The sequence below is a fragment of the Seriola lalandi genome, unplaced genomic scaffold (assembly GCF_002814215.2).
Source record: "Seriola lalandi dorsalis isolate HSWRI2012SDOR001 ecotype SW California unplaced genomic scaffold, Sedor1 jcf7180002054563, whole genome shotgun sequence".
NCBI classification, from domain to species: Eukaryota; Metazoa; Chordata; class Actinopteri; order Carangiformes; family Carangidae; genus Seriola; species Seriola lalandi.
Window position 1 is genome coordinate 599,463 of NW_019525116.1, and position 26,036 is coordinate 625,498.

Genomic DNA, 26,036 nt, shown 5'->3' on the forward strand with positions numbered 1-26,036 from the left:
CAAAATAATCTTAACTCAAGATTTATATAGCCTATTCATGTTTTCTGGAGCTTTCAACCACATGTCACAGCCTTCATCAGCATGTGAAATTCATTCATTGCATTGAGTTGTCATCATGTGACCTATTTAAACCAACTCTATGACAAATAAGCACCTCTGATCCCTGATGAAGGGTGTGAGATGTGGTTAAAAAGCTCCATAAAAAGAGCAGGTAAAGTAATAATGTAATTATAGCACTTATCACAATCAGAGATTACAAAGTGCTTCACCAGGATAAAATACAAAACAAACAACAAACACATGCAAAATAATTACTCAAGTTAAAAAATATTAGCACTTTGTTATACTTGAAGTACCATCAACATTTTGTGATAGCGGTGCTGTTCTTGCTCTCCTCTACCCGAAGGCACAAGGCCAAAAAATAAAAAAATACCTCAAGCAATTTCATTTATTTCTATTTCATAAAACAATAAATAATGTAAAAATGTATACTTCAGTACCACTGTCATGTATGTCATTGTCCTCTGACTCTGACTTGAAAATGTTCAGGTCGCACAGAGAGACAGTTACTGAGCCGTTAACAGTTGTTTGTGCATATTCCTTCTCCAGGCCACATCCACAGTGGAGGTGGACATGGAGAGGGCAGAGAAGCTGCAGGTCACCAGAGATGACTTCCTGGGCTCCCTCAACAATGACATAAAACCTGTATGTACCAGTTGTTTTTGTTCCTGACTGCAGAGTACAGTACAATCCTGTCATACTAACACTCATGTTTGTTTGTTTTTTTCCAGGCCTTTGGTACAAACCAGGAGGATTACGCCAGCTACATCATGAACGGCATCATCAAATGGGGCGACCCGGTCACCCATGTCCTGGATGATGGAGAGCTGCTGGTGCAGCAGACCAAGAACAGTGATCGCACACCACTGGTGGCTGTGTTGTTGGAGGGTGAGAAATCAGAAACCGTACAGTTTTGTAAATAATAAAATACTGTACTGTTTGACTGACATGAGCTTATTTGCACTTAATTACATAAACAACTTCTACTTGACTGCACTGAATAGCTGCATGCATACTAATACAGACACATGCAGTCAGTAACTTGTGCCCCTCCTTTCCTCTCTCAACACACACACACACACACACACACACACACACACACACACACACACACACACACACAGGTCCACCCCACAGTGGAAAAACAGCTTTGGCAGCTAAGATTGCAGAGGACTCGCAGTTCCCCTTCATTAAGATCTGCTCTCCAGACAAGATGATTGGACACTCAGAGATCTCCAAGTGCCAGGCAATCAAAAAGGTAAGTGCTGGGATGGGTTTTAACCCTCACAGTATGTCAGCAAACAATGAAACATTTACATTCAGAACAACGGCTTATGGAACTGTTCCATCTGTTTGAAATCATTTTTTTTATTTAACTGCTCCCTTCCCTTTCAACACTGACTTTGTTTTTCCCTCCATTAATGTCTTCCTATCTTCACTCTTCCCTCCCTCGTCTGTTTCAGGTCTTCGATGACGCCTATAAGTCGCAGCTCAGCTGTGTGGTGGTGGATGATATTGAGCGTCTGCTGGACTACGTCCCTATTGGTCCTCGCTTCTCCAACTTGGTCCTTCAGGCTCTGCTGGTGCTGCTGAAGAAAGCTCCACCCAAGGTCAGACTTCATAAGACACCATTACAAATATTGTTACTATACTGTTGATTCAGGTTGACTCCTACACATCTCTATCTACACTGTGCCTCTTGACACGCATGAATTATCTACTTATATTACCTTGACAACGGACAAATAACCTTCACTCATCAGGGGAAATGACTGGAGTTGCGTTGTGTGTGTTTAGGGTCGGAAGCTCCTCATCATCGGCACCACCAGCAGGAAGGACGTGCTGCAGGAGATGGAGATGTTGGACGCCTTCAGCACAACCATCCACATCCCCAACATCTCCACTGGGGAGCAACTCGTCGACGCCTTAGAGGTTCATACACACACATATACGCATGAACGCAATCACAGGTGTTCATTACCATCTAGTCAAATGTACACACATGTGGATACTTGAAGGTAAAGATGCTCACAATTGTGCGCCTGTACAAGGACACACAGACGGATGCGATAAATTATACAGAGCCATCCTCAAGAGCACATGTTCATGCACACACACACGCAGCCTTGGAAAAAAAGATTGGTGTTTGTGTGGAAAAACTATTCACAAAAGCCACAAAGAACTGTGAAGTGGCTCAAACATAAGGATGCTTTCACTGGCTCTCTTTCTTTCTTTTCTTTATTTCTGAGGTTTTGAAGTTGTTATTAAAAATCCTCACCTCTCTAATGTGTGTTGCTGTTGTTGTTGCAGCTGCTGGGGAGCTTCACAGATAAAGAGCGGGCCAGCATCGCACAGCAGCTGAAAGGGAAGCGAGTCTGGATCGGCATCAAGAAGCTCCTCGTGCTCATCGAGATGTCGCTGCAGGTACAAACCACTCACCGAGGCAGTCGGACTCAATACGACTTCTGTTTCACTTCCATTTGGTTCGATTCAGTATTGATTCAGTCAGAGATATTTCAGTTACAATACCCATCTTGCTTGGATATGAATGGGATTCTCAGAGTGCATGCCTGCATGTGAACGCAGGAATTTTACCTTGATCAATCAGTCAGTCAAAAGCAGTTAAAACTGGTCTGTTGTGTTTGTATCTCACTCTGTGCACTTGGTCAGAAAGACACGATAATTACTATTCCAAATAATACCCTTATGCAGTTATTTCTTTGTGCCACCAGAGAACATAAGTACATAAATGCAAACAATATGTCTTTTTCTTTCTTGGTCCTGACAGAATGGTCCTCGGCAGAGAAGACATATGTGTTAAACATAGGTGTGGCAGCAGCAATGCACACCACTACCTCACCTTTATATGAGGGGTTTTAGGGGAGACTGTGAGATCTGTCCAACACCAGATCCAGATCTGTTCAGTCAGATCAATATTACAGTCTGTACTCAGTAAATCTGATCCACACTGGAGCTGTTCAGGCACCAGGTCATGAAATTTTTTTTTCACTTGAACGTCGTCATATTTTCTTGCTGTGAATTCAAGAAGAAGATTCGTACCACTCTCATGTCTATACGATAAGAAGCAGCTGGTTAGCTTAGCTTAGCACAAAGAGAAAAACAGCTTGCTTGGCTTCTCGCTACCAGCAACTCCAAGGCCGAATTCAGACTGACTTCAGCCCTCCAGCTGAACTGACTGTATGAACATGAATGTGAGGAATGCAGTAATTTTGCCTTCATCTCAAAGAAAGAACTGAAGGCCTTTGATCATGTCACTGGCCAGCGAGAGTATTGAGCCACTACAGTACAGTAGACCTCCATGTTGGCACCAGCTGTAGTTGTGGCGAGATTTCTGGCGTGACTGTGGGCCCCACATTGACTTTTGCCTGTTATTGTTACCACCGTTTGTTTCTACTGTCAACAGGCTGTTCAGTCTCTCTCTCCTTCTGCTCCCTTTTTCTGTTTCTAGATGGACCACGATTACAGAGTGACCAAATTCCTGTCTCTGCTCAGAGACGAGGGGGCGTGAGTACAACCGCTTCACCAATTAACTGTCATTTCATTTTCATGGCTTGTAGGCGGCCTCCGTCAGCTTAAACCCCCTTTACTCTCTCATATTCTTCCCATTTTATGTTTCTCCATTAACCTGTCAGCTCGTTTTCTTTTACACCATCAGGAGTTGAACACGGCTCTGTAACGACACATTAAAAAAAAAAAAGATAAAGAAAAAAAGATTGATTTTGAAGGCTGCAATCTTGTATTTCCACGGCACACACACACAGAAAGGGGATGTTCCCATTTTCCTAAGAGTGCGGAAGAATAGCAAACAATCAGTGACCTCTTCTCATCAACTACTGACCTTAACGGCTTTATTCTGCAATCACCAGGTTGAATGAAGGAGATCAAATCAGAATTTAAGGTGTCCGTCGCTCTCGCTGTGCTACTGGTAAGGTCAACAGAAACGCAATGAATGAGCTTAGTGCCCGAAGGTTAGGATAACAACCTCTGTAGCTTGCCAGTTAGCTCTTAGATTAGCATTTACACATTTATTTTCCCCTACTTCTAGTTTATAGGATTTTGATTGCAGTAGCAGCTTCACATAATCACCCATTGTTGTGTTGTAGTGTGTATAGTGAGCTATATAGTATATGGTATAGTATAGTATATTTTCATTGTGCACAATTCACGCTTCTCTCGTTTTAAAGCTAAAAAGCACGACCATCTAACTTCTGCATAACAGACAAATATGATAATGGTAAATGGTAGAAGAGAGTCATCACGTTAGCAGAGTTACATATCTATCTAAAGTTTGCTAACATTAGCTAACATTAGCCACCAGTAGCTAGTTGTCAAATATCAAACAAAGAAAGGCTGTATCAGCAAAGGCACTGAGGGTCAGAGGGTGGGAACCAGCGCATCTTCTTTCTCTCACAAATTCAACTTTTAACTTGTAGCAGAAAAAGTTAAATAGTCTCTCACCTTCTCTTTGCTCCTCATATCCTGTTCATTCTCAAAATGGACTCATCTCTCATGTATCTTACGTAGTATAAACCTGCCCCTGCACTTCCCATTATCATTATCAATCATAATCTTTTTAGCCAAATATTTTATCTAATTGATCTAACATGGCTTTTCAAATGTCATGCAAGCACTGAAAGCTTCCCCTCCATCTTTATGTTAAAGTCCAAGGCAAGCTTATGACCCACAGTGTTATACGTCACGTGTATTCATATCTGAACCATGTAGTAATGTAGTATGTGATTCTAAGATTTCCTTTAGCATGTTTCGCTTTTATAGCTCAAATGTAATTTTCACTGCTGCTCCTGGAGGTGTCCGGAGTGGTGGTGATGGGGGGGGCACTAAATTATTAACGTTAGCTTGCCAATATATGACCTGCTTCACACAAGGATTAAAAGAGTTAATATAATATAAGGTCAACATAAAGTATCGGCCCTGACATTTACAATTAACATGCTGTTTAGTAAATATGTAAAGTGGGAAGATTTTAAATTACACATCACAAAAACACAGTGTACGTATGTTGTGTTTCGGGTGGTGGCGGAGCCTTGGCACAGAAACAACATCATGGCAACAACATTGTTTAGACTGAATAACCAAGGAAACTGTTGATACTCATTTTACAGATGTGTCCCCCTCCTTTTTGGAATTAGTCTCACGCCTTAAAAAAAAAACAAATGTACCTGACATCCCGTACAGAGGATCAGGATTTCAGTGGAGCCAAGAGGACAAAGAGTAATGGCTCCTTGTGTTGGCTCTCTTCTTGTGTCATAGGCCGTTAAATCCTGCTCATCGCACTTTGTTTTTCTCCAGACACGGCCCAGCGTTGTGCTGGTGTTGTGTGAGTACACTGGAGTTTTTTGGGGGGGGGGGGTGTTGCTAAGTAGGGCCCCTCTTACATAGGAAGTCTACGCACAGGACACCAAAACAACTTTTGCCTTTCTTCTTCTGCTTCTTCCTTTTTCTAGTGACCGCAGCTTCTATGAGTAGAGGGGCTGGAGGGATGAAGCAATCATTTTGCCATCAACAGGACACCCATGGGACAAAAGGGGGAAGAGGCGAAGAAGAAGAAGAGATCTTCCTCCTGTCTATTCACACACTGATCCCATCCATCTAAAAGAGGAACACACAAATCCTCTTTATCTCAGCATGTTTCCATAGGCAGAATCACTGTATCACATTCCTCCTACTCATCTTCGTCAACTATTGACATTTTCCCGCAAACTACTGGACGTCCTACTGATACAAATCTGTTATCTGTAACGAAATTGCAATAGATGATTGTAAAAAGTGCTGTTTTGTGCATCAGGCATAGAAATAATAAAAAAAAAAATAAAGAGCCATGTATGTTTTTAGCTATAGTATTTGATGTATTTGTTGCATATCTCTTGTCTAGCTAAAGGTAGTAATTGATAGTAAGATATGTATCCTCACAATCACAACCAGTATAAAAACGATCTAAAAGTGACACAGATCCTGAATCCGTTTGAATATTAAGAATCTACGAGAGGCTTTTAGTGAATATGTAGTGGCTGTAAAAAAAAAAACAAGCTGTTTCATGTGTAAATGTAATCCCTTTAAATATACAATATGTTCATGTTCTGTAAATAGTATATATAGACAAAAGTATATCATGAAAATAATTTAAATGATCAGTCTCAAGTCTATTTGGTACTTTAACAGTATGATTCTTCTTCCCTGTTGCTCTGGAGATGTTGACTTTACCAGGTGACTGTAATAGTGAAAGTAAATGTTGGATTGTTTGGATTGTTGGCCTGTCTGTCTGTGTTGTGAACAGTACAGTTCAGTTCAGTCGAGCTAGTGTAGCTTTGGCATCGTCAGTGTTAAGAATTAAAAAATAAAAAAAATCTGCACTTTTGACAAAAAAGAAACAAAAAAAACTTTAGTACTTATCTCAGCGGTTCTTCGTGGGAACTGGAGCTTGTGTTTTGCTCATGTGCATAAATGCTGCATGTGTCCTGTGCATATGTGAGCGTGTGTGTGAGCAGTTGCGAGTGTGCTTTTGAATGTGAGCATGTGTGTGTTTAAGTGTGCGTGTGTGTGTGTGTGCATCTGAATCCAGGTTTGGACAGTCGGGGGTTAATTTGTGGGTTTTTTTTTTTCTCATGTCACATGTTCAGTGCTTATTGTCCAAAGTTCTTGTTTTGTTCTGACCATTGTTGATGTGTGTGTGTGTGTGTGTGTGTGTGTGTATGTGCGTATGTAAATATATATCAACATGCAGATGTATTATTGCAATAAAAAAACACGGATGCACAAGAAAAACACACTTCCAGTATCTTGTCTGGTCACATTTATTGATGATCCATGTGTAGGTGTAGAATATTCACTCTCCCTTTAGCTCAGTTTTTGGTCTCTACCAATTTTTTTAACCCATATCCAAAAGTAATATATGTTCATATAATGAATTTCCAGATATGATATCCTGTATATGTACATATAAAACAAAAACATATGTAAAAATTATTATTTTTTAATTTTCAATTGTGTTGCAGTGCTGCACAGTGCACTCGCAAATGTGTGAAGTTGATTCAGGGATGTGTACAGCTACAAATAAGCACTGAACGTTGTGCTGATACTGAGGTGGCTGCATTGTAAGGACTGTGATGTCATGTTTTGGTTTATATAGTGAAGCATTTTGTGTTAAGAGGTAAGAAGATTTTTGCACACTGAAACCATAGCAGCTAAATGCTCCATTATGTTCAGCAGCTAGTCTGTAACTGTGTGTGCCTTTCAGGGCTTTTTCACCACCTGCAGTGGCTGAAAACAACGTTAAGAGAATGGTGACAGCAAACCAAAACAATAAAGTCGTGGTACGCACGGCTAAACAATCAGCTGAAGCTCACTATAAATGATAATAATTGATAATTTTTATTGAGGTTCGTCACTACAACTGACCACTGTAACATCTTCAAATTCTTTTCATATTGTAATTTGATGCTTTGATATAATAAGAATGTCAACCACAGCTGCTTTAAGTGCAGTTTTAATGTGCTTGTACTGGAGTGTTTCTATGTTATACTACTTTATATTTTAAAATAGTAGTAAATAATATCACACTTTTTCTCCACAGCATTTATTTGAAAGCCATAGTTACTAGCTTCATTGCATATTCAGGCTCAGGTTTTAGTTTTGGCATTTCAGCTTTATTAGAAAGTTACAGTAGAGAAAGGGGGGATGTCATGCAGCAAAAGTCCAGGGCTGGATTCAAACCCTGGCCACTGCATTAAGGACTCAGCCTTGATATGTGGTATGTGCTCTGCCAGGTGAGCTTTACTGTGGCACCCCAAGTTTCTGTCTCATCAAAGAGTATGATGTGAAAAATCTCTGCATCATGTCTCTAACACCTTCTTTTTAAAGTCCCCCTCCAGTCAAAATGTGTTTTGCTTATTGTCACTGTGCAGAATGATGTAGAGTATTTACAACGTCTGACATAAGAAAGCTGCTCACACACGGACGTTGCAGGACTGGTCCGGCTGCAACTTACACTAGCGTGATGAGGAAGCTTCAGGCTTCCAGAGCACATACACCGAGAAAGTGAAGAAAGAAACGTCTTCAGTCAAAAAATGAAAAACATTTGTGCATATTCACAGATTCTGGATTTTTTCAATGGGAAAAGGAGGAGAATCAATTCTTCCACAGAATGGCCTCTTTCAGAGTATTATTACAGTACATGCCTAACAACTAAATGCCTAACCCCAACCCGTACCCAAACACAAGCCCAAACCTAATTCTAATCTTAACCCTAATACCAAGTCCTGTGGCGCCACAGTGGGTCACCTGGTGGAGCGAATACCATTTAGGCTCAGTCCTCCAAAGCCGATTCAGGCCCTTTGCTGCATGTCATCTTCTCTCTCTCTCTCTCTCTCTCTCTCTCTCTCTCTCTCTCTCTCTCTCTCTCACTGTCTCTGTCATAATAAAGCCAAAAATGGCAAAATATAATAACTTGAAAAAAAAATAACCAAAACAATACTTAACCCTCAAACAGCCAAAAATGTCTTCACAACAATGATTTTGAGATAAAAAAAAAAAATTCGCCCAAATTTACTGTAATAACAATGCACCATATTTTATTATTTTGATGCAGCTGCCAGATAAATGTAGTAGAGTAAATGCACATTTATCTCTGAGCAAGGCAGGTAGGCTACAATAAATAGAAAGTAAAGGGAAGTGTAACACAAAATTATACATAAGAACAATACATACATATTTCCCAACACCTTTTAAGTGTATTACATGAACACCTTCTTCCACCACTCATTTTGCTTTAGTGTATCCTGCAACCCCCCCCCCCCCCCCCCCCCACCCCGGCGCAGTACTCCTCTCCTGCCGGTAGAGGGAGCTGCGGAGCCTGCAGATGAATCATCCCCGGCGGCAGCTCCGCTCCTCCTGACCCGCATTCACCCGTACTGTACAGGCAGGGGGGGAGGACCGAGCACAGAGAGCTAATAAACGCCGTAGAGTTCCCCTGCAGACCGTGGCCATGGCCTTGGCAGTCCTGGAAAGACACGGCGCTCGCGTCTCCACACACCTGATAGCGGATTGAAAGGGGGGCTACCACCGGGAGAGGCATTAGCTACGCCGTTTGAGACGGTAAACCAACTACACTCGCTTTTACCCCCTTCGTGTTTTTCTTCTGCTTCTTCTTCACGTGTTAATTCGACTGTTTATGTTGACGGCACAAGGGGCCGTTTTGTATCGGAGGTTCTGGTGAGTGGTGCCAATCTATCGCAGTTACTCCGGAGCAAAACACCGCGAAAGCCGCTTTACAGGGACGGCGGTGCAAGGTGAGTGCTGTCCTCACGTCAACCCGGGCGCTGCGCCGGCCTCATTACTACTACTGTACCTATAGGCTAATGCAAGGAAGCCCGGCGGAGTGCGGCTCTCTAACATGTCCTCCGTGTGTCATCTGAGAAAGTATTGCTGCCAGTTTGACCTACGCTGCCATGTGCTCCCTCTACTGTCGTTACACTGAGGGACCCGGGTCATGCAGGGCTCCAAAGTGCACGGTTAAAGTTGGGACTAAATAATCATGGCAACACAGAAACCTGTTAACGTGCACTCAGCCCTACGCGGCTGCACAGCGTGGAAATGTGAGAGAAGAGCCTCCAGAGGAAATGTGAGGGGTACACTTTGGGCTTTTGTGCCAAGATGTTGGCAGCAGATAAGCCTTATGTATATACATGTATATACTTGTATATGTTTCCCTCCCTCTGTGCGATTTACTGCGCAGCCACTCTTCACATTCCTTTGCTGTGACATCCAAGCAGGTCTGTGTGTGCCAAAATGTGCTTGAAATGCTCGTGTAGACTGGATATGAATCATGCATGTGTTACAGGACAGAAGGAACATGTGAAATGTGGTTATCAGCCTATAGGCAGAGGCGTGGTGTGTGTGTGTGTGTATGATTGAGCTGCATGTAATGCCAGTAGTTTGTGTGGGTGTGGGGGCAGGATAGGTTAGGGTTACACTGCAATATGATTATTGTTTAATTCCACAATGCATCATCTACTTCAATTTTTTTTTTCCGCAGTAAGATGTAGTTCTGTGACAGTGTGTCAGAGATTTGTAGTTACAAACACAGATCCTGGTTCACAGCTGGTGACCAGGGGAAATATCAGAGCAGTGCGCTGGAATCAGGTGAAGATAATGAATAATTATCTCCTGCTCTGTGAGGGTTCAATGTTCACAATAAATGTCCACACGGCACGCTCATGGTAAAGGTTCATCTGCCTCGAAGCGTGCATCATGCAAGACGTTGTATATCATGTGACCCACTGTCACTCCACACTGTGTTTGTGAGTATGTGATCATCTGGAAGAAGCATGACACTTCTGATGTGGCGTCACCTATTTATTACTTCTAAAATCTTGAAATCGGGTTGAAGAAATTCAATATTTTCAAATGAAGACGACCAGAGAGGAAAGGCAGAAAACTCACAGAACCATGAGTCCTCCTGGAGTGAAGGAAGCTGGTCGACATGAAGTCACACAGGTGGCGCACTCTCAGCTCGCATTGTTTACAAGATAACCCAGTTATCCTTATTAATCTTCAGCTTCCTTTCAAAGATTTATCAGTCTGTGTGAGTGCTTCCTTCAGAGTTGTTGTCTTGGAAGAAGTGTGCATTATGAGGTTTTTTTTTTAAACAGCTTTACAAGCAATGGGACAATAGTTAATAAATCCCATTAAGACAAATAAAGCTAAAAATGCGATTGATATGTTTAGCAGGTTTATCCCAACTGTTGGCACTTAACCAGCATCATGGAAAATAAACCTATATTTATTTTGTTATTACATTTATTAATCCCCTTAAAGAAATCACACTGAAAATGCTCCTGGAATGAATTAGAAACCAAGGGAAGTCCATGTGGAAACAGTGTGCATACGTGTGTGTAAACAAATACATGCAAAGCCGTAATCCAACAGCCAGACGTGACCTCTTTTGACATCTATCCCTAACACCCTCCTGTCCCCTCCCCTCCCCTCCCCTCCTCTCTCCTCCCGTCTCCTCCGTTCCCATAGCTCGTTGCTGCAAGGCAGTTTCCTGGTTTTTCCGAGGCAGGCTGAGGCTTAATGTATAGCGAGCGTGGAGTGGGAGGGGGGAGGTGAGGAGAAAGGGGGAGGGGAAGACAGGAAAGAAAACCGGTCTCTCTCTCTCTCTCTCTCTCTCGCTCTCTCTCCCCTCGCCTGCCTCTTTCTGAGAGAAATCAGTTGCATAACAGGGGCCGTGGAGGCAGCCACTGCTCCAGTCCCCGAGGTCCCACGGCCTGCTTACATCACACAGATGTAGACAGAGGAGAGGAGGAGCTTACAGTCATACACACAATTGGCCAGTACTGAAAAATCCTGAGTGTGTGTCCTAGTAGACCATCACAAGATACCAGAGTGACATGTTCCCCACACAAGTCCGAAACCCCCAATGACTCAGTTCACAGTGATATGAAAGGGATAAATCCTCACTGCTGAGAAGCTGAAGCCACTGAATGTTTGGCATTTTTGCTTAATTTGTTGTCAAATAATTGTTTGTTGATCATCTAATCTTGCATCGCAGCTGTTGTTTTCATGAATAATCTGCGGATTAGTGATTCAATTTTTAGAAAATATTCAGAAATCTAGCTTTGCCTGACTGACAGTCCAGAGGTATTTAGTTTTTTATCATTCATTTAAAAAAAAACAAAAAGTATTTATTGAAAAAAGAGAAATCACTAAAGTTCAGGTATTCCAGGAATTTAGAGATGCATTTCCACAAAGTTGGGAGGTTTATAAGAAACAGATTAAGTAACATGTGATCTACTTTTCTGATGAATTGGATCGCGTGATTAAAAGGTGCTCTAGTGAGATATTTGATTTTAAAAGTCACTGCTAATCAGCCTGTTGTCAGTGTTGAACTGCTAGCCCGCTAACTGCAGCTGGCGACGACAAGTCAGTCGTTCTGCTCTGCAGCCCCGGCGAGTTTGCACACGTACCAGTTCTCCACCTGAGCAGAACGAGGACGAGGAACCTGTCTGCAGGCGGGACGAGCCAGGCGAGCTGGTTAGCCGTTTTGACACAATTTGTAAACAGAAGACTTACGAACTAACTAATCCTGACACCGCGAGTTCAGCTGAATCTGGCAGTATAGTCGCGATTCAGATCGTGGATTGTCCATCTACCCAAAAAGATTATGATATGACGTTTTGGCTGGATCGCCCACCCCTAGGGTCAAAACACTGGATCCTACAGTTCCCATAATGCAGCTTAATTAGATCCCCTACCTCCTAAACACCCAGCTAAGGCCCCACTCCTCCAGTTACTAACTGTTTTAGTTCTACGCCAAAGTTTTATTCTGAATTAATGACTGAGAATAACAGAACTGCAACTCCTCTCGTGTCCACAGCTGTTTTGTCTGATCATTCCTCCGCTCAGGTTAAAGGGGGTCAGATGCTGGGGATTTCACGGGGTCACAAGACCACGTTAGTATGAAAAGTATAATTAGTCTCGCCCTATCAGGTGCAACAAAGACAAGCAGAAGAGTCATGGGGCTGTCAGTCAAACACCGTCTGTACTTGCCCACAGAGTCCTGAGAAGAGGTCAAATTAAAACAAAATAAGTGAAATCACGAGTGCGCCGGGCTTTGAAATGGATCTTTTTCACATCTGACATTTTGACATGTCGCAGCAGGAAAAACGCAGGTGTGATTAACAACATTAATAATGGCTGCATACCATTGAGCTTTGCCAGTTCCAGAGCTCGTACATTATGCACATTGCCTCAATGGCACGGCGTACTCGAATCCTTAAATAGAACAGAACCATTTTAAATGTAATTAGTTACACGTGTCTCCACTGCTGTGACAGGTCAAAACGTCTGCTGTGAAAAAAGGTCCATTCAGTCTTTGAGCTGATTTTTCGGCTGATAGCACTATTAAATGCCATTTCCTTCGCCATGCCCTTCCTTTGTCCTGGAAGAAGAGTGCATGATTGCATGAAATTGTTCATTCATTTCTGAGTTCAGTAGCAAGAGAACTTTGTTTTGCTCTCTGTCGGTTTTCCTGACGTGCACAAGCTACTGCTGAAACAAAAAAAAGCGAGGTCTTAATTAGCGGCTCCGTCAGTCTTCACTTCATCAGTGTTAGTAAATATTATTGCTAAATTGGAAAGGTGGAGATGAAAAGTGATGCTGGTAACTTGCAGTGGACTCGGGTAAACCCGCTCTGGTGTGTCCGTGTTGTCAGCGCTGAGCCAATTATCAGAAGACTCCTGTCCGCTCCGCGCTGAACAAGAAAGCAGCTCACAGCCTTTCAGTGTGGAGTTTTCATGTTCTCTCGGTGCTTCTGCAGCTTTTTTTCTCCCTCGGCCCGTGACACATAGGTTAGGATAATTGGTGAGTTTAAATTGCCCATGTGTGTCTTTCTACATGCGAGTCCTGTGATTGCCTCCTATCCGGGCTGTGCTTTCATTCTCACTCACTGTCAGCTGGACTTGGCTCCTGCACTTCACCGCTCTGCACAGAATAAGCAAATGTAGATAGTGGATGGATGAATGAACCAACATTAAAAATTGTTATGGCATTTTTTTTCTTTTGTCAAAAATAGCCTTTATTTTGATAGCCAAGTAGAGCTTGGCTTAAGTAGAACATATTTAATTCCAGATCGAGTAATTGCATGGAATAAAAATACTGTATATAGTGATATAGAGATGTTAGCGTCACCCTGGTTCCCTTGACAAACAGCCAAAGGAATTCTTACATGGGCTTTCGGATTATTGCAGAAAATTAGTGTTTTGTTCAGCAGGATAATCTTCAGTAAGGAACAGTGCATGTGATTGCTCATGTATGTATGTATGTATGTGTTTTCAGGTGTGATGGTCTGGACGGAGTTCGTTTCCGTTTTTAAAATGAAAACGTAGAAGTGTGGATGCAGCCTTAGTGTGTGAGAGATGACACCTTCATTATTCTCATCATTACAGGGTGTCAGCCTGGCTGATGTGTTGGTCTACCTCCAGCTCTAACTTTCTAGTTGAAGAATAAACTCCTGTAATAATACATTTCTGATGGTTAAAAAAAAAAATCAATCTTCAAGAAGTTCAAGTGTGAAAAAGAAAGCAGAGAGAGAGAGAAAGGAACCGGAAAGAGACAAACACTGAAGAGCCAGAAGGGATAATGGCTTAGCTTTGTAATGTCACAAAGAGAAAAAAGAGAAGTTACTACCTGGTGGATGAACATAGTTTACATAATGCCTGACTGACTACAATATAAAAGCGGCTGTACGCGCAAACAGATTGGTATTATAAGAAGAGCCTTGGGGCCCTTCCTGGTACTAGTTTCTTTGGAATGTTCTGTTCTCTCCTGTGTGTAATTCAGCCTCTGTTCGCTTAGTGTCAAAAACCAGACGTGGATATGCATCTCCCACACAGAAAATTAAACATCTACGAGTCAGTCAAGGATGATACTCTCCCTCCAACTGACAGGAAATAATTTATAAAGGTCTTTTAATCTGGGTTGAGAATCACCAGAAGTCTTCTGACATGTAGATTTAGGACCATGAGATAGTGCTGTAATTGGATTTGAGTATCATTGTCATCACATGTTCTTACTTGTGTGATTTAGAGGAGGTATGTACCAGAAACAACAATTAGGGGCGTAAGAAACCACTGATATACCCGAGTATTCAGATATTGGTGGTTCGTTTTGAGGCTCTGCAGAGAAGAGCAGAAAATTCCCAAGAGCTGAAGCTGTAATCGCTGCCAAAGGTACTTCAACTGAGTGCTGGGTAAATCGTCTGAATACTTTTGTCAATGCGATATTTCAGTTTTAACTTTTTAATAAATTAGTAAACAGTTTGGTTTTCACTTTGGGATATAGAGTGATGAAGGAAAACATGAATGAAAAAAAGATTTTTTAGCAGAAAGCTGGAACGTAACAAGAGTAAAGTGAAGGGGTCTGAATACTTTCTGAACACACTATAAGGAAACATTAATGATGACGCGTAGCTTTAGTTTCATAGATCATACTCAGTTTATTTAGAATTGTTGGCAGTACATTAGTTTCTATTTGTAGTGCATGCATGTAGTCAATAACTTCATAGTTGCACTTCAGTTTGTTTAGTGTTTAAATTGAAAGGCCAATGTCCTTTTCTGTATTCATAGTTTATTTGGTTTTATTTGTCTTGTAAGTTGCACCTTTTGGTCTGATCAGCCGTCATATGCAGGCTGTTCCCTTTGTGTTCAGTTTGTGAGCTCGGTGCGGGCTGTTCAGCTGCTGGCCTCAGTTTAGGTCTGTTTACTTTACCTCTTTTTTTCAGACCAAGAACTTTATTGCATCTTTCGTAAATTGTTATTTTTTCCCATTTTTGGTGTAAATAAACAGCGTCTGTCTTAAAACATCCACCCGTGACTCCTCTTGCCTGCCAGCTCGCTGGTAAACAAACCTCTGGGAAGAATGGTGAAATTATTGCCCAAGCTGGAACCGGAGTGAACGTCTATTACAGATTATAGACAGACTGGTTCAACTTTGACCTGCCGCACTTGCCGTAGTTGTGGCTGCAAGCCTTTGATTTTAAGTTTTAGCTTATTTGGCTAAACTGTTGTCCTGTTTACAACCTGTCTGACGGTTGTTGTTGTGAGATCTCAGTTTTCATAACTAATAGAAATTATAATCAAACTTGCAAAAATAAGACCCAAGTTCAAATTCGTGTCTTGAAGTTTGGACTTATGATCAATGAATTAAGATATTATCAAATTCACAATATGGCCAACAAATCATATTGTCCAGACATAAAGGAACATGTTTATTTTAATACAAAACTCAACAAAAATCATATAATCATTCTTTTTTTAAATTTTCTTTTCAGTGAAAATGAATCACAGACGTGTTAAAAAAAAAATATTGATCAGCCGTAAGACTTGTATATTTATTATTTAGACTGTTAGAAAATAGTTATTATAATAATAATTTAATAAATGTCCCATAATAATAATGGTAATAATAATAATAATAGAGGCACCTACATAAGCAATTAGCAGATGACCAGATCTGAGAAGATGCTCCCTGATATATGGCTTGAATGACGACTAATTTTCTGTTGATTGGTTGATTGATCACTTACAAAGTTAATCGGGCACTTATTACATTATTGTCTGGTGACCCATCTGTCTGTCCATCCTCAGCCTCAGTGTATTTTACAGTTAAAGGTGTTTTGAAGGCTTTATTGACTTTGCTTTGTTGCGTGTGAATCCAGAGGAGTGTGTTTTCTGCTTGATAGAGTCGTGTGAGTGAAGGAAATGGCAGCCTGAGGCGGGAGGGGCAGTCGTTGCGCTATAGACTGCGGAGTAAATGGAGTGAAAACAACGTAGCCTGATAGTGAAGGTCAGCGTTGGGTCAGCGTGATGTTTGTTCAGTATTCTAAATGTATTTTTAGTCCCGGTGAAGTTTTTTTTTTTTTTTTTGCCACAGGCCAGTGGCTTCGCGCAGCTTGTCACATAAACTACATCGTTAGCACCCGCTGTTTCGCTAGTCGGTAGATAGGAGTGGGTTCTGCGCTTCCATTAAGCTGACCGGGTCAAAGCTGGCAGTGAATGTTCAAGTGGAAGACTTGGGGTTGGGAAATACTACCTGATGTCAGAACCATGTGATTTGACTTGAAGCACGAGTTGACCTACTTATAAAGAATATGAAAATTTAGATCGTTGGCTGACTTTTTTTTTTTTTTTTCAATTTTCTTTTTAACTTTTCATTTAAACTAAATCAGCTTAACGGGTATATCAAAGACACACACGCACACACACACACACACTCAGTGCTGCCCTATATATTCTGCAGCTTCATATAATTTAAAGGAAGCTGGAACAAATGATAAAATGATAATGGGGCCGGATCAATAAGGAGCTGTCCAGGCTTTGTGTAGTTCAAACTCAATTAGGTTTGACCTTTGAACCTGATGGTGTTAATGGACTCCTGCCTCTTGAGTGCTAAGGAGCCCGTTTCAACTCTTTCCCCGTTTTTTTTAAAGGCTTATTTGAGGAAAATATTGAATTCTTTATTTGTTTTTTTTCTTCTGACAAATACTGTGATTTTGATCTAAATTGCAAAGGCATGTCTTTGTGGTGTACAAAGTGTGAAACACAGTAAGTTGTAACAAGCACCAGCACCTTTGACAATGCTGCTGCTAAAGCTAGCTGCTAGCTTTGTAGACTGACCGGACCGAGGCTGAAAAGTGAAGCCAACACAGAAGTACCAAAAACTGCACTTCTTCAAATGACCACTCGAGTCAATCTCCCATTTCATCCCACTCAAGGGTGAACTGATTGGATTTTGGTGGTCAAAGGTGAAAGGTCAAGGTCGCTATGACCTCACATAATACGGTTATGGCCTTGTGAATGTGATATCTTTGTAACGCCTTGAGGTATTTTCTTCAAATTTGGCCCAAATGTTCACTTGGACTAGAGAATTAACTGATTAGATTTTGGTGGTCAAAGGTCAAAGTTCAAGATGTCACGTTCTAGTGAATGCAATATATCAGGAAAGTCCAGAGGGAATTTCATGGGAACACTGTGACCTCACAGAATCACGAATTCAACCACTAATTATGACACAATTTAACTCAAAAGCCTATGAAAATAAAATGAAGTGATAACGTTTTACATCCACAAGGTCAAAGGTCAACTTCACTGTGACATCAGAGGGTTCTGCAGAAACACTTTCGGCTATTATTCACCGCCGTAGCTCAGAAAGGAGAAAGATTGTGACCACGTTTCCTGCATCTTGACGGGTGTTTTGATATAAAAATGGTTAACTGTTTAAACCTAGCTACATGGCTGAACATAAAAGTTGATGGGTAAAATTGCCATAATGTCACACTTTAATTGTGGTTTTTTTTTTATACCAAACTTTTCAAGAAAAGAATCTGAGTTTTTTTTTTTTTCCATGTCATTTCAGAGTTTCTAGCCGGTTATTGGAGTGTACATCTTACATCAGTGAAGACGTTCTTCTGTCAAAATATTATCGGTGAAGACGACTGGCCTCTCTCTTCATAGCACCAGGTTGGTCCTCCCCTTTTCATATTCACAGCTGTGTCCAGTGGTGGCAGTGTCAAGCAGTAACCAAACCCTGTTGTCTCAGCCGCCTCTGCCCGAAATGAATTCACCAGAAGCAGCTAGCGCACTGGTGTAGTGTCAGCAGTGTAAATGTAGGGGGTGTAAAATCGGATTAAAATGAATTGTATTATCATGAGCTAAAACCATGCTACGTTATGTAAATGAAGCTTGTACTTTCAATTCAAAGGCTAAGGCGTTCAACATGAATATCAAAGAAAGAAAAAAAACAAAGGTTGAATTAAAGCAAAGTGTAAATGGCATGCCTTCACACACACACATGCCTTCACACACACACATGCCTTCACACACACACATGCCTGCACACACACACACCAATTAAAATTCTCGCCAGTATCGAGTGATGCAGCTGATTTTTATCTACCTGCTGCACATCTGTGGCACAGTCTGCTGTTAAATTGTTTATTCATTGGGCAAAAACTGTAAGTGCAAAAAAAAAAAGCATTTTATGTGCCAGTGAGATAATGGTGTCACGCCTGCAGGGCGAAGCACGCAGCAACAAGGTAGGAGAAGAACAAGAGGGGTATTCTTCAGAGCCGGCGCAGAGGACAAGCCTTCAGGCCTGTAGCTTTTTTTTTAGATAGATCTTTGTAATAAGATACAGAAGACATGCATTGGCATGAGCTGATTAGCCTTCGCAGTGTTTTGAGAAAACTGCCTATTTCCAGTATCAACTCCTACAGGATGTTTTGCATCTTTAATCACATGTTTAGGGTTACGTGTTTTTGCAGTATAATGACTCTGCTGCGTTGAACATGCATCTCTGAGTAGTGTACAAACGCATCCAGATGTCCTGTATTTCCAAATAAGAGGCTGGTGTTTTGCAGCTTCTCACTCAGCAAGTGAGTAAGAAAATAAAGTTGTGGTTTTAAAAGGTCTCCCTGCATACACTGAATCATAGGAGCAGCAGTGTAAAAATACAAACTTCAGTTGCATATTATATCGCAGGCAAAAAAAACACCAAAACAAAACAACATGAAATGTGATTAAATTAGCTTCAATACTTTGCATTGCATTACTTCTTATGTAACTGAGTTTATCCATGTGAAATAAATAACAAATCCTTTATTGACCTTCTAAACAGTGTCCATGACAACAATGACCCCCTTTGAAACATAAAATGTCACGTCACTACAACCTCAGTCAGCTATAAGCACAAGTACATTGCGTTAATATTTCAGCCACTTTAATGAATGGACTGTGGACATTGAGGACTGAGCAGCAGCTTGTCATTTAGATGTCCTGAAGAAAACAAGTCTAATGTAATACGTCTAATATAATATGTGTAGTATGATGTATTATTGTAATATTATTTAGTTTTCTGCATTAGGTATACAGCTTCCCATTATTGTTTATTGTCCCAGTTCCACGCATTCGAAAAACCTAATAAGTCCTTGATTGGCCTATATTTACTTTAAATGAGCAGCAAGGGCTTTTTACCGTTCCCCACAGTCTTTAAATTAGCAGTGCAGTGGAGGGAGTGTGTGTGGACTATAAAGTGGCACCACCCCTGCTGTTAGAGAGATGTACAGACAGTGGATAATGGTTGTGTAGCTTTATTGCCCCCACTGAGTGAACGTGGAGAAAGCAGAGAGATTAGTGCAGCAGCAGGAGTCACAGACGTGTGCTCTTGATGCTTTTGATGTGATGCAACATGACAGGATGTGTTGTGACATTTCATGTGATTTGATATCACTTTATGTCTCACGCAGGCCAAATAATTTTCACACTTGTGAGGCCCCTTGATGCAAATTTGCGACACGTGTTTCGCGACTTCCTTCATGGCTCTTCTCACATTGTCCCATTTTTACTCGCATGCGACATCCGAATCACTGTGAGCAGCTAAGAAGTGGGATGAAGCTGCACCTCATGCCGCGCTGCCAGCTGTATTTGGAAAAACACAACTGGTCAAGAGCTTTAGAACGTTTTTCCTGTTTACATTGAAATGCAGTAAACATCCCAAGGTTAGAAAAAAAAAAAAGTTTACCAAAGTGTCAGTTTACCAAAACTGAAACAGACTTTTCTCGGGGATGAAGAAATCAGTGAACATCCAGCTTTTCCTGCAGCAGAGGAAGAAAACGAAGCCTTGATGACTGACAAACCCTCCGTCTGTGCGAAGGCAGCGCTGGAACAAACTCTTACTGCACCCTCTGATGCGTTACTAGGACAGTACTGTACCGCAGGAAGTAGAACTGTATGTCTGTTATCAGAATGGTGCGAAAAAAGACAAGTAAGAAAGGAAGACAGACTGGTTGGTGAGAGGTTCATCCCACGGCGATATAAAGACCCAGTGGAGGCTTCACATGATGAAGACCAGCACAGTCTCCAGACTTTAAACCCTGTGAAGCTGCTTTGGGATGAACTGGACAGAAGGTGCAAGAAAACAGAGCAAACTGCAAGTGCAACACATTTGTAGGAACTTCAACACTAGTTGGGTTTCCATTGCAGTTTTGTGCAAAATAGAAGCTTTTATTTATTTATTTATTTATTAGAAAAGTCGACAAAACGCAATTGCAAACGGTCTGTGTTGCAATTGACTTGCAAAAGAATCTGGGTTTTCTCCTCTCACGATATCAATCCAACATGACGACGGATTTCCAGCTGTCTGCCTCTCGGTTGGAACCGGCTCCCTGCGACGGGACACGGCAGTTCGCCACGACTTGAATGTGGAAGAAAAAAAAACTGATTCCATTTCAGTTTTGCGGAACACTGCTTTCGAATAGTCTGAAAACCCACACACACTTTTTGCAGCATTTGAGAGTTCTCTCGTTTTCAAGTCCACAATTTCAAATCGAGACAAACTTTCTGTTCAATATTTCTTACGATATTGATTTCCATTGTAGAAGGAACGCCATGACTGTGTTTTCAGCTGAGTCAAACATTTAGATAAAATTTAGTTCAACAACAAGATGTCATGATTTTTTTTTTTTAAACAATAATTTTCAGAAACACTTGAGACATTACTCTGTAAATTTCTGTCTTTGAAAACTTTTTATTTCATCCGCGTTGTCATGATAACAAGTAAATGTAATTGCTCATCTTCTATGAATAATAGCAAGGCAGCCGCTCAGCTGTGCAAGTGTCAGTGGCGGATCACGCAGTAATTGAAGCATTGTGCTGAGGGCTCCTGACCGCACTGACTGATTGAACAAAGAGACGCTGGAACGGCTGGCTGATGTTGGCGGGGTTACGGTGCTGTCATGTTATTCTTCAGTTCAACAAAATGTTCTTTTACTCACTGCTGAAGAAGGATGTAATGTCACAGTTCTGATGATGTTAATAAATATTTTGAGCTTTGCAAATTACAGATAGTAAACAGTGAGATGAGAGAGACGTTAAGATAAATAATAAATAAGATAATATTGTTGTCTGGTAGGATATCTGAATCTTAATCCTTTTAAATCCCTCATCAAATTTAAATAGCTGCAACTTTCAACTCTCGCAGTTTGCTCTCAGCTGAGAGCGACGGAGACGGTGCAGTTCTAAGTGTCAGTCTAGTTAATATTCACAACCTTCAGCTTCAACCTGAAAATGAGAAAAGCAGCAGATATGAAATGTTGATTAAATGAACTGTATCCGACACATGGAAATAACAAGTGTAGCCCATTTACTTTGCCTTATTTTGCACGAGCTCCTTCCCTGAATCAGAACTGATTATCAGAAATTATTGATATGATATGTAGGAAAGTTTCACTGTGAGATTCTCCTGAAAATTGACATGAGGTGATCAGCTGCATGAGAGTCCCCAGTTTATTAGTGAAGTGGTGAGGAGAGTTTCTTTCTTTTTTTTGGTTAAGTACAGAGAGTTTGGCTGTTGTCTGGTTAATGTGCTTTTTGCAAACTTTCATTTAAATGTTATTGAATGAAATGTTAATTATCTACAGCTGATATCATCTGTTGCCGATGATCGTAAGTGGTGGTTAGCTCCAGCTAAAACTATTTCGTCCTAGCTAATTAAAAAGATTGAAGGTAGATTAAAGGTTAGATATGAGATTCATTAGCGTCGAATCTTAACAAATGCAGGTTAACAATGCATCAGTGTTTAATTAGCCGACCATGCAAATTTACAGGTTTAACAAAACACTTAAAGCATCCTTGAATTTGTCAGTTGTACAGACTTTAATTTAACTGAAGCAGAGACAGAGCAACTAATAATTGAAATATAATGTGGTGGTAAAGTCGCTAATTATTTCTGTGAGATAGGGTGGTAATCTTCAGCCGTCTCATGGTTTGGTGTGATTCCAGTTCTTCGTGTTATCTGGTCTCGTTCATTAGTTTGTTGCTGCGCCTTGGCGACATCCGTCTCTGGGTGGCAGGGTGCCATGTATTCACAAAACACCTTTGTTTTGCAAAGCTAATTATTAAGTTATTAAATTCAAAATGCACCCAAACAGATTTTTTTTTTTTTTTTTTTTTGAAGATGAATTATAAGATCTGTGCCATCAAAGTTGAGTTCTGCCTTTTTTCCTTCAGTCACAGAAGATAAGAATTGCACTTCTTATCTTTTGTACAACTCATATTTTTTCATTACTTATTAATCTACTAATTATTTTCTAGATTAGTTGATTAATTGTTCTGTCTACAAAATGCCACAAAATAGTGAAAAATCAAAACAATGAGTTTTACTATCAGAAAAAGAAGAACATGATATTTCATACTGAACTTCATATTTATCTAAAAAAGATTATATGGAAATATTAAATGTAAAAGTGCAGCGTGAGGATCGTTGACCATGAAATTACAAGTGTAAAGCAAATTTTTGGTTTCATAAAATTGTGATGTAATCTCTCTGAATGTCATTGTTTGGCTGTAGTGTTAAGATGGGATAAGAAAAAGACGTTGCATCCATCAGTTCATGGTGAGTTCAGGTCACACACCTAAATGCCTTTACAGGCCAGGGGCTGTTCAACCCTTTCACAGCCACTCAACATGAACTGTAACATGCAGACTAAATGATAGAGTTCTTTAAATGTTGCATAAATAATTTTGGTTTCAAGCCTTTCATGAATGTGGAAGTACACGACAGACCCAGAAGCAAAAAATGCATTAACTTATAAAACAGCTGGTTCATCTGTTTTTGTCATGTACGTTTTCAAAGTGCAGCTGAACATTCAAATGCAACAAAATGCATCTGTCTCAGCCCTTTAAACTGGATAAATGAAATGGCACCAATTAGTAACTAATCCTATGTAAAGTACATTTTGTTCAACACCTGGGGGTAAAAACAGGTCTGAGCTCTGTAGGCGTTTTCCTGAGGGAGGGAGTGTGAACAGACCACGTGCTGGGTGGTTGGCGCCCTCCATAATACTTCATACAGCGGGAGATGTAGATGTCTCGAATCTGTGGCCGTGATGTTCCATTGATTTTTGAAGCCATTTTTACTGTCCTCCTCAAATGTCTATGGTCCTGTGCAGTCAGGTTGTCAAACCACACCAGTAAAGACGCTCTTGATGGTAGCCTGTGCTTGATGGTAGCTGACCAGGGTCTAGAGAAGTCTGAGATCTGATTGCTTAAAAATCTGATGTTCCTCACAGTTTCAGCGGGACATGGTTGATGTTAAGTGGTGGCTTCACAGCTTTGGATTTCCTGAAATCAACAATTATCTCCCTTGTTTTCTCAACATTTAAGGAGAGGTTGTTGTTATCTTGTCTCGACAGCGTATGGATAGATGCCTCACCTCTTTCCATTAGGCGTCCTCATTGTTATCGGACCAATCACTGCTGTACTGTCTGTGAATTTCACAATGCTGTTATTATGGTGTTTGACAGCACAGTTATGTGTGAACAGATTGTAGAGTAAGGGATTCTGGGCTCCTGTCTGAAGAACTATTATAGATGAGCAGCTGGTATTTACTCATTGTCTGAGGTCTGGTAAGATGTGTCGTCGTAAGGCCGGTTGGTTTATTTTATAAAGACAGGCTACATATAGCACTAAGGCACAGCAGAAAACTCTTAAAGGTCACAGGATATGTTCTACAGCTGTTTAAAAATAAGTACCTGCTCCCTAATGGTCGTGCTTATCACCTGGACGTCAAACAGTTTGTCCTTCTCCAGACAGCCTCCGTGCTCTTTTTCACACTCAGATTAGTCACACAGCACGGTAGCAGTCCTGCCGGCCAGACAATTTTTTCAGCTAATCTTCCACTCATCCAGCCGACCAGTCAGACACAGTGTGGAGCATGGTGAGCGTGATGATAATGATGGGGATGGACTTAAAGGTCTTTTCTTTTTTTCGTCATCCATGCATCCCCAGAACCACACGCAATTACCGACACCGAACAGCCTCTAATGGTCCACTAATGGAGCCACTTCCTGTTCGACCCAAACCTCCCTCCTCCCCTCTGGCTTTGCTCTATTGTACTTTCTTTGCACATCTCTTGATAGTTGTTACCTACCGTCTGCTTCTGCTACTATGTAATATAGATCTGTCTCAAAACCCACACTTAAGAGTTTTGAGCTCGGACGTGCATGGTCACACACCAAGAAGAAGTAGGCATGTATGTCCCACTGAAAAATACCAACACTATACACTTACACCCACATACCATAATACCTAGGTGTGGAGGAAATTATTGATTGAAGTAGACAGTTTTTATATGAACCCATTTTGATCAAGCGTCAACCTTCGAGGCTGAAAAATGAAGCCGACACAGAAGTGCTAAAAACTGCAGTTCCTCTAATGGTCACGAGTCAATCCCCATATTAAAATGTCCAAGTTCACAGCAGAAATAAACATGTTTACATGTTTACAAAAATCTGTTTTTGGTCTCTACAGCTATTTTCCTCCTTCATGACAACTGTACGTGGGGTGAATTTTTATATAACTCACCTGTTTACATTTTATTAAGGCTCAGCAAAGTTCAGCAAAATTGAGGGCGTGGCCTATTTGAGTATCAGGTGGGTGAGCGTATGCTTGCCACAAACAGGTATTCACCGAAGTCTCTGCTCCACATACGCACTACCTCTTTGTCCATTTTTGGATTAGCTGGGAGTTAGGCGGAGTCAGGTACTGCCAAGATGGAGGCGGCTGAGCAGCTCACTCTGAGCTTCAAAAGCACTCTTCAAAAAACTGTGGGTGACGTCACGGAGGCTACGTCCATCTTTATTTACAGTCTATGATTCTGATTTGAGCTTGGATTGAGCTTAACTTCAACCTAATAATTACCTCTGATAGACGAAAGTGAAGTATTTGTTAAATGTTGGGTATACCATCAAACTCCGGTACTAGCCAACAACCCCGGCCACCAACACACCCCGCAACACTTTACAAAACTCACACCAATTTTGATCAGGCCTGGAAGGGTCCATTTGGTCCATTGGCTGATTCATTTTTCTAAAGCCCTGCAGCTTTTCAAAAGACACTGACTATCATCAAAACCCGTTAGCTTAACTGAAAGTTATTTTTCATATTGCAGTTCAGTGGAGAAAAGACATGAGTGAATGGTTTGGCGCACAGTAGCAGAGGAAGAGGCTGAAAATTGAGCCCTTTATTCTGCTTATTGAGTCAAGAATCAATTAAGATAAATCCTGAATTCTTACATGGAGACGCTGAGAGTTGTAATTGAATTGTCGCTGCTGCTTTGAAGCAGCGATCAGAGCAAACTATGCTTCAGTTTTCCACGGTTTCTTTGCCAGTTAGTGGCAGTAATGCATCTATAGGATCTTTATGACAAACAATAATCCACAAAGCAGCCGAAGTTGATTACACCTCGCTACCAGCGACAGCCGTGTCATTGTTTCGGGTTGTTCGTCCGTCCGCCCCTTTATTAAGATATCTCAGGAACGTCTTCAGGGAATTTCTTCAATTTTGGCACAAATGTTCACTTGCACTCAAACATTAAGTGATTAA

The 26,036-nt window shown here is 41.1% G+C and overlaps 2 protein-coding genes across 4 annotated transcripts in view; both read left to right on the forward strand.

The window, feature by feature from the left end:
• nsfa (N-ethylmaleimide-sensitive factor a) overlaps nucleotides 1-6,868 on the forward strand; it is a 37,579-nt gene extending 30,711 nt beyond the window's left edge. For 2 of the 3 annotated variants that reach the window (XM_023416381.2, XM_023416383.2), the window contains 9 exons: nucleotides 610-705; nucleotides 792-948; nucleotides 1,185-1,318; nucleotides 1,524-1,670; nucleotides 1,858-1,992; nucleotides 2,371-2,484; nucleotides 3,530-3,585; nucleotides 3,948-4,006; nucleotides 5,547-6,868. In XM_023416381.2, the coding sequence (XP_023272149.1) occupies nucleotides 610-705; nucleotides 792-948; nucleotides 1,185-1,318; nucleotides 1,524-1,670; nucleotides 1,858-1,992; nucleotides 2,371-2,484; nucleotides 3,530-3,585; nucleotides 3,948-3,978 (870 nt within the window). In that variant the 3' untranslated portion in view covers nucleotides 3,979-4,006; nucleotides 5,547-6,868. The remainder of the gene's footprint in view (nucleotides 1-609; nucleotides 706-791; nucleotides 949-1,184; nucleotides 1,319-1,523; nucleotides 1,671-1,857; nucleotides 1,993-2,370; nucleotides 2,485-3,529; nucleotides 3,586-3,947; nucleotides 4,007-5,546) is intronic. The other variant, XM_023416382.2, reaches the window with a different exon arrangement.
• A 2,112-nt stretch (nucleotides 6,869-8,980) lies between these two features.
• The window catches only part of LOC111662483 (thyroid hormone receptor alpha), a 105,932-nt gene continuing 88,876 nt past the window's right edge, over nucleotides 8,981-26,036 (forward strand). The window contains exons 1-2 of the mRNA XM_023416360.2: nucleotides 8,981-9,192; nucleotides 18,013-18,116. The gene's annotated coding sequence lies outside the window, so the exon portion shown is untranslated. The remainder of the gene's footprint in view (nucleotides 9,193-18,012; nucleotides 18,117-26,036) is intronic.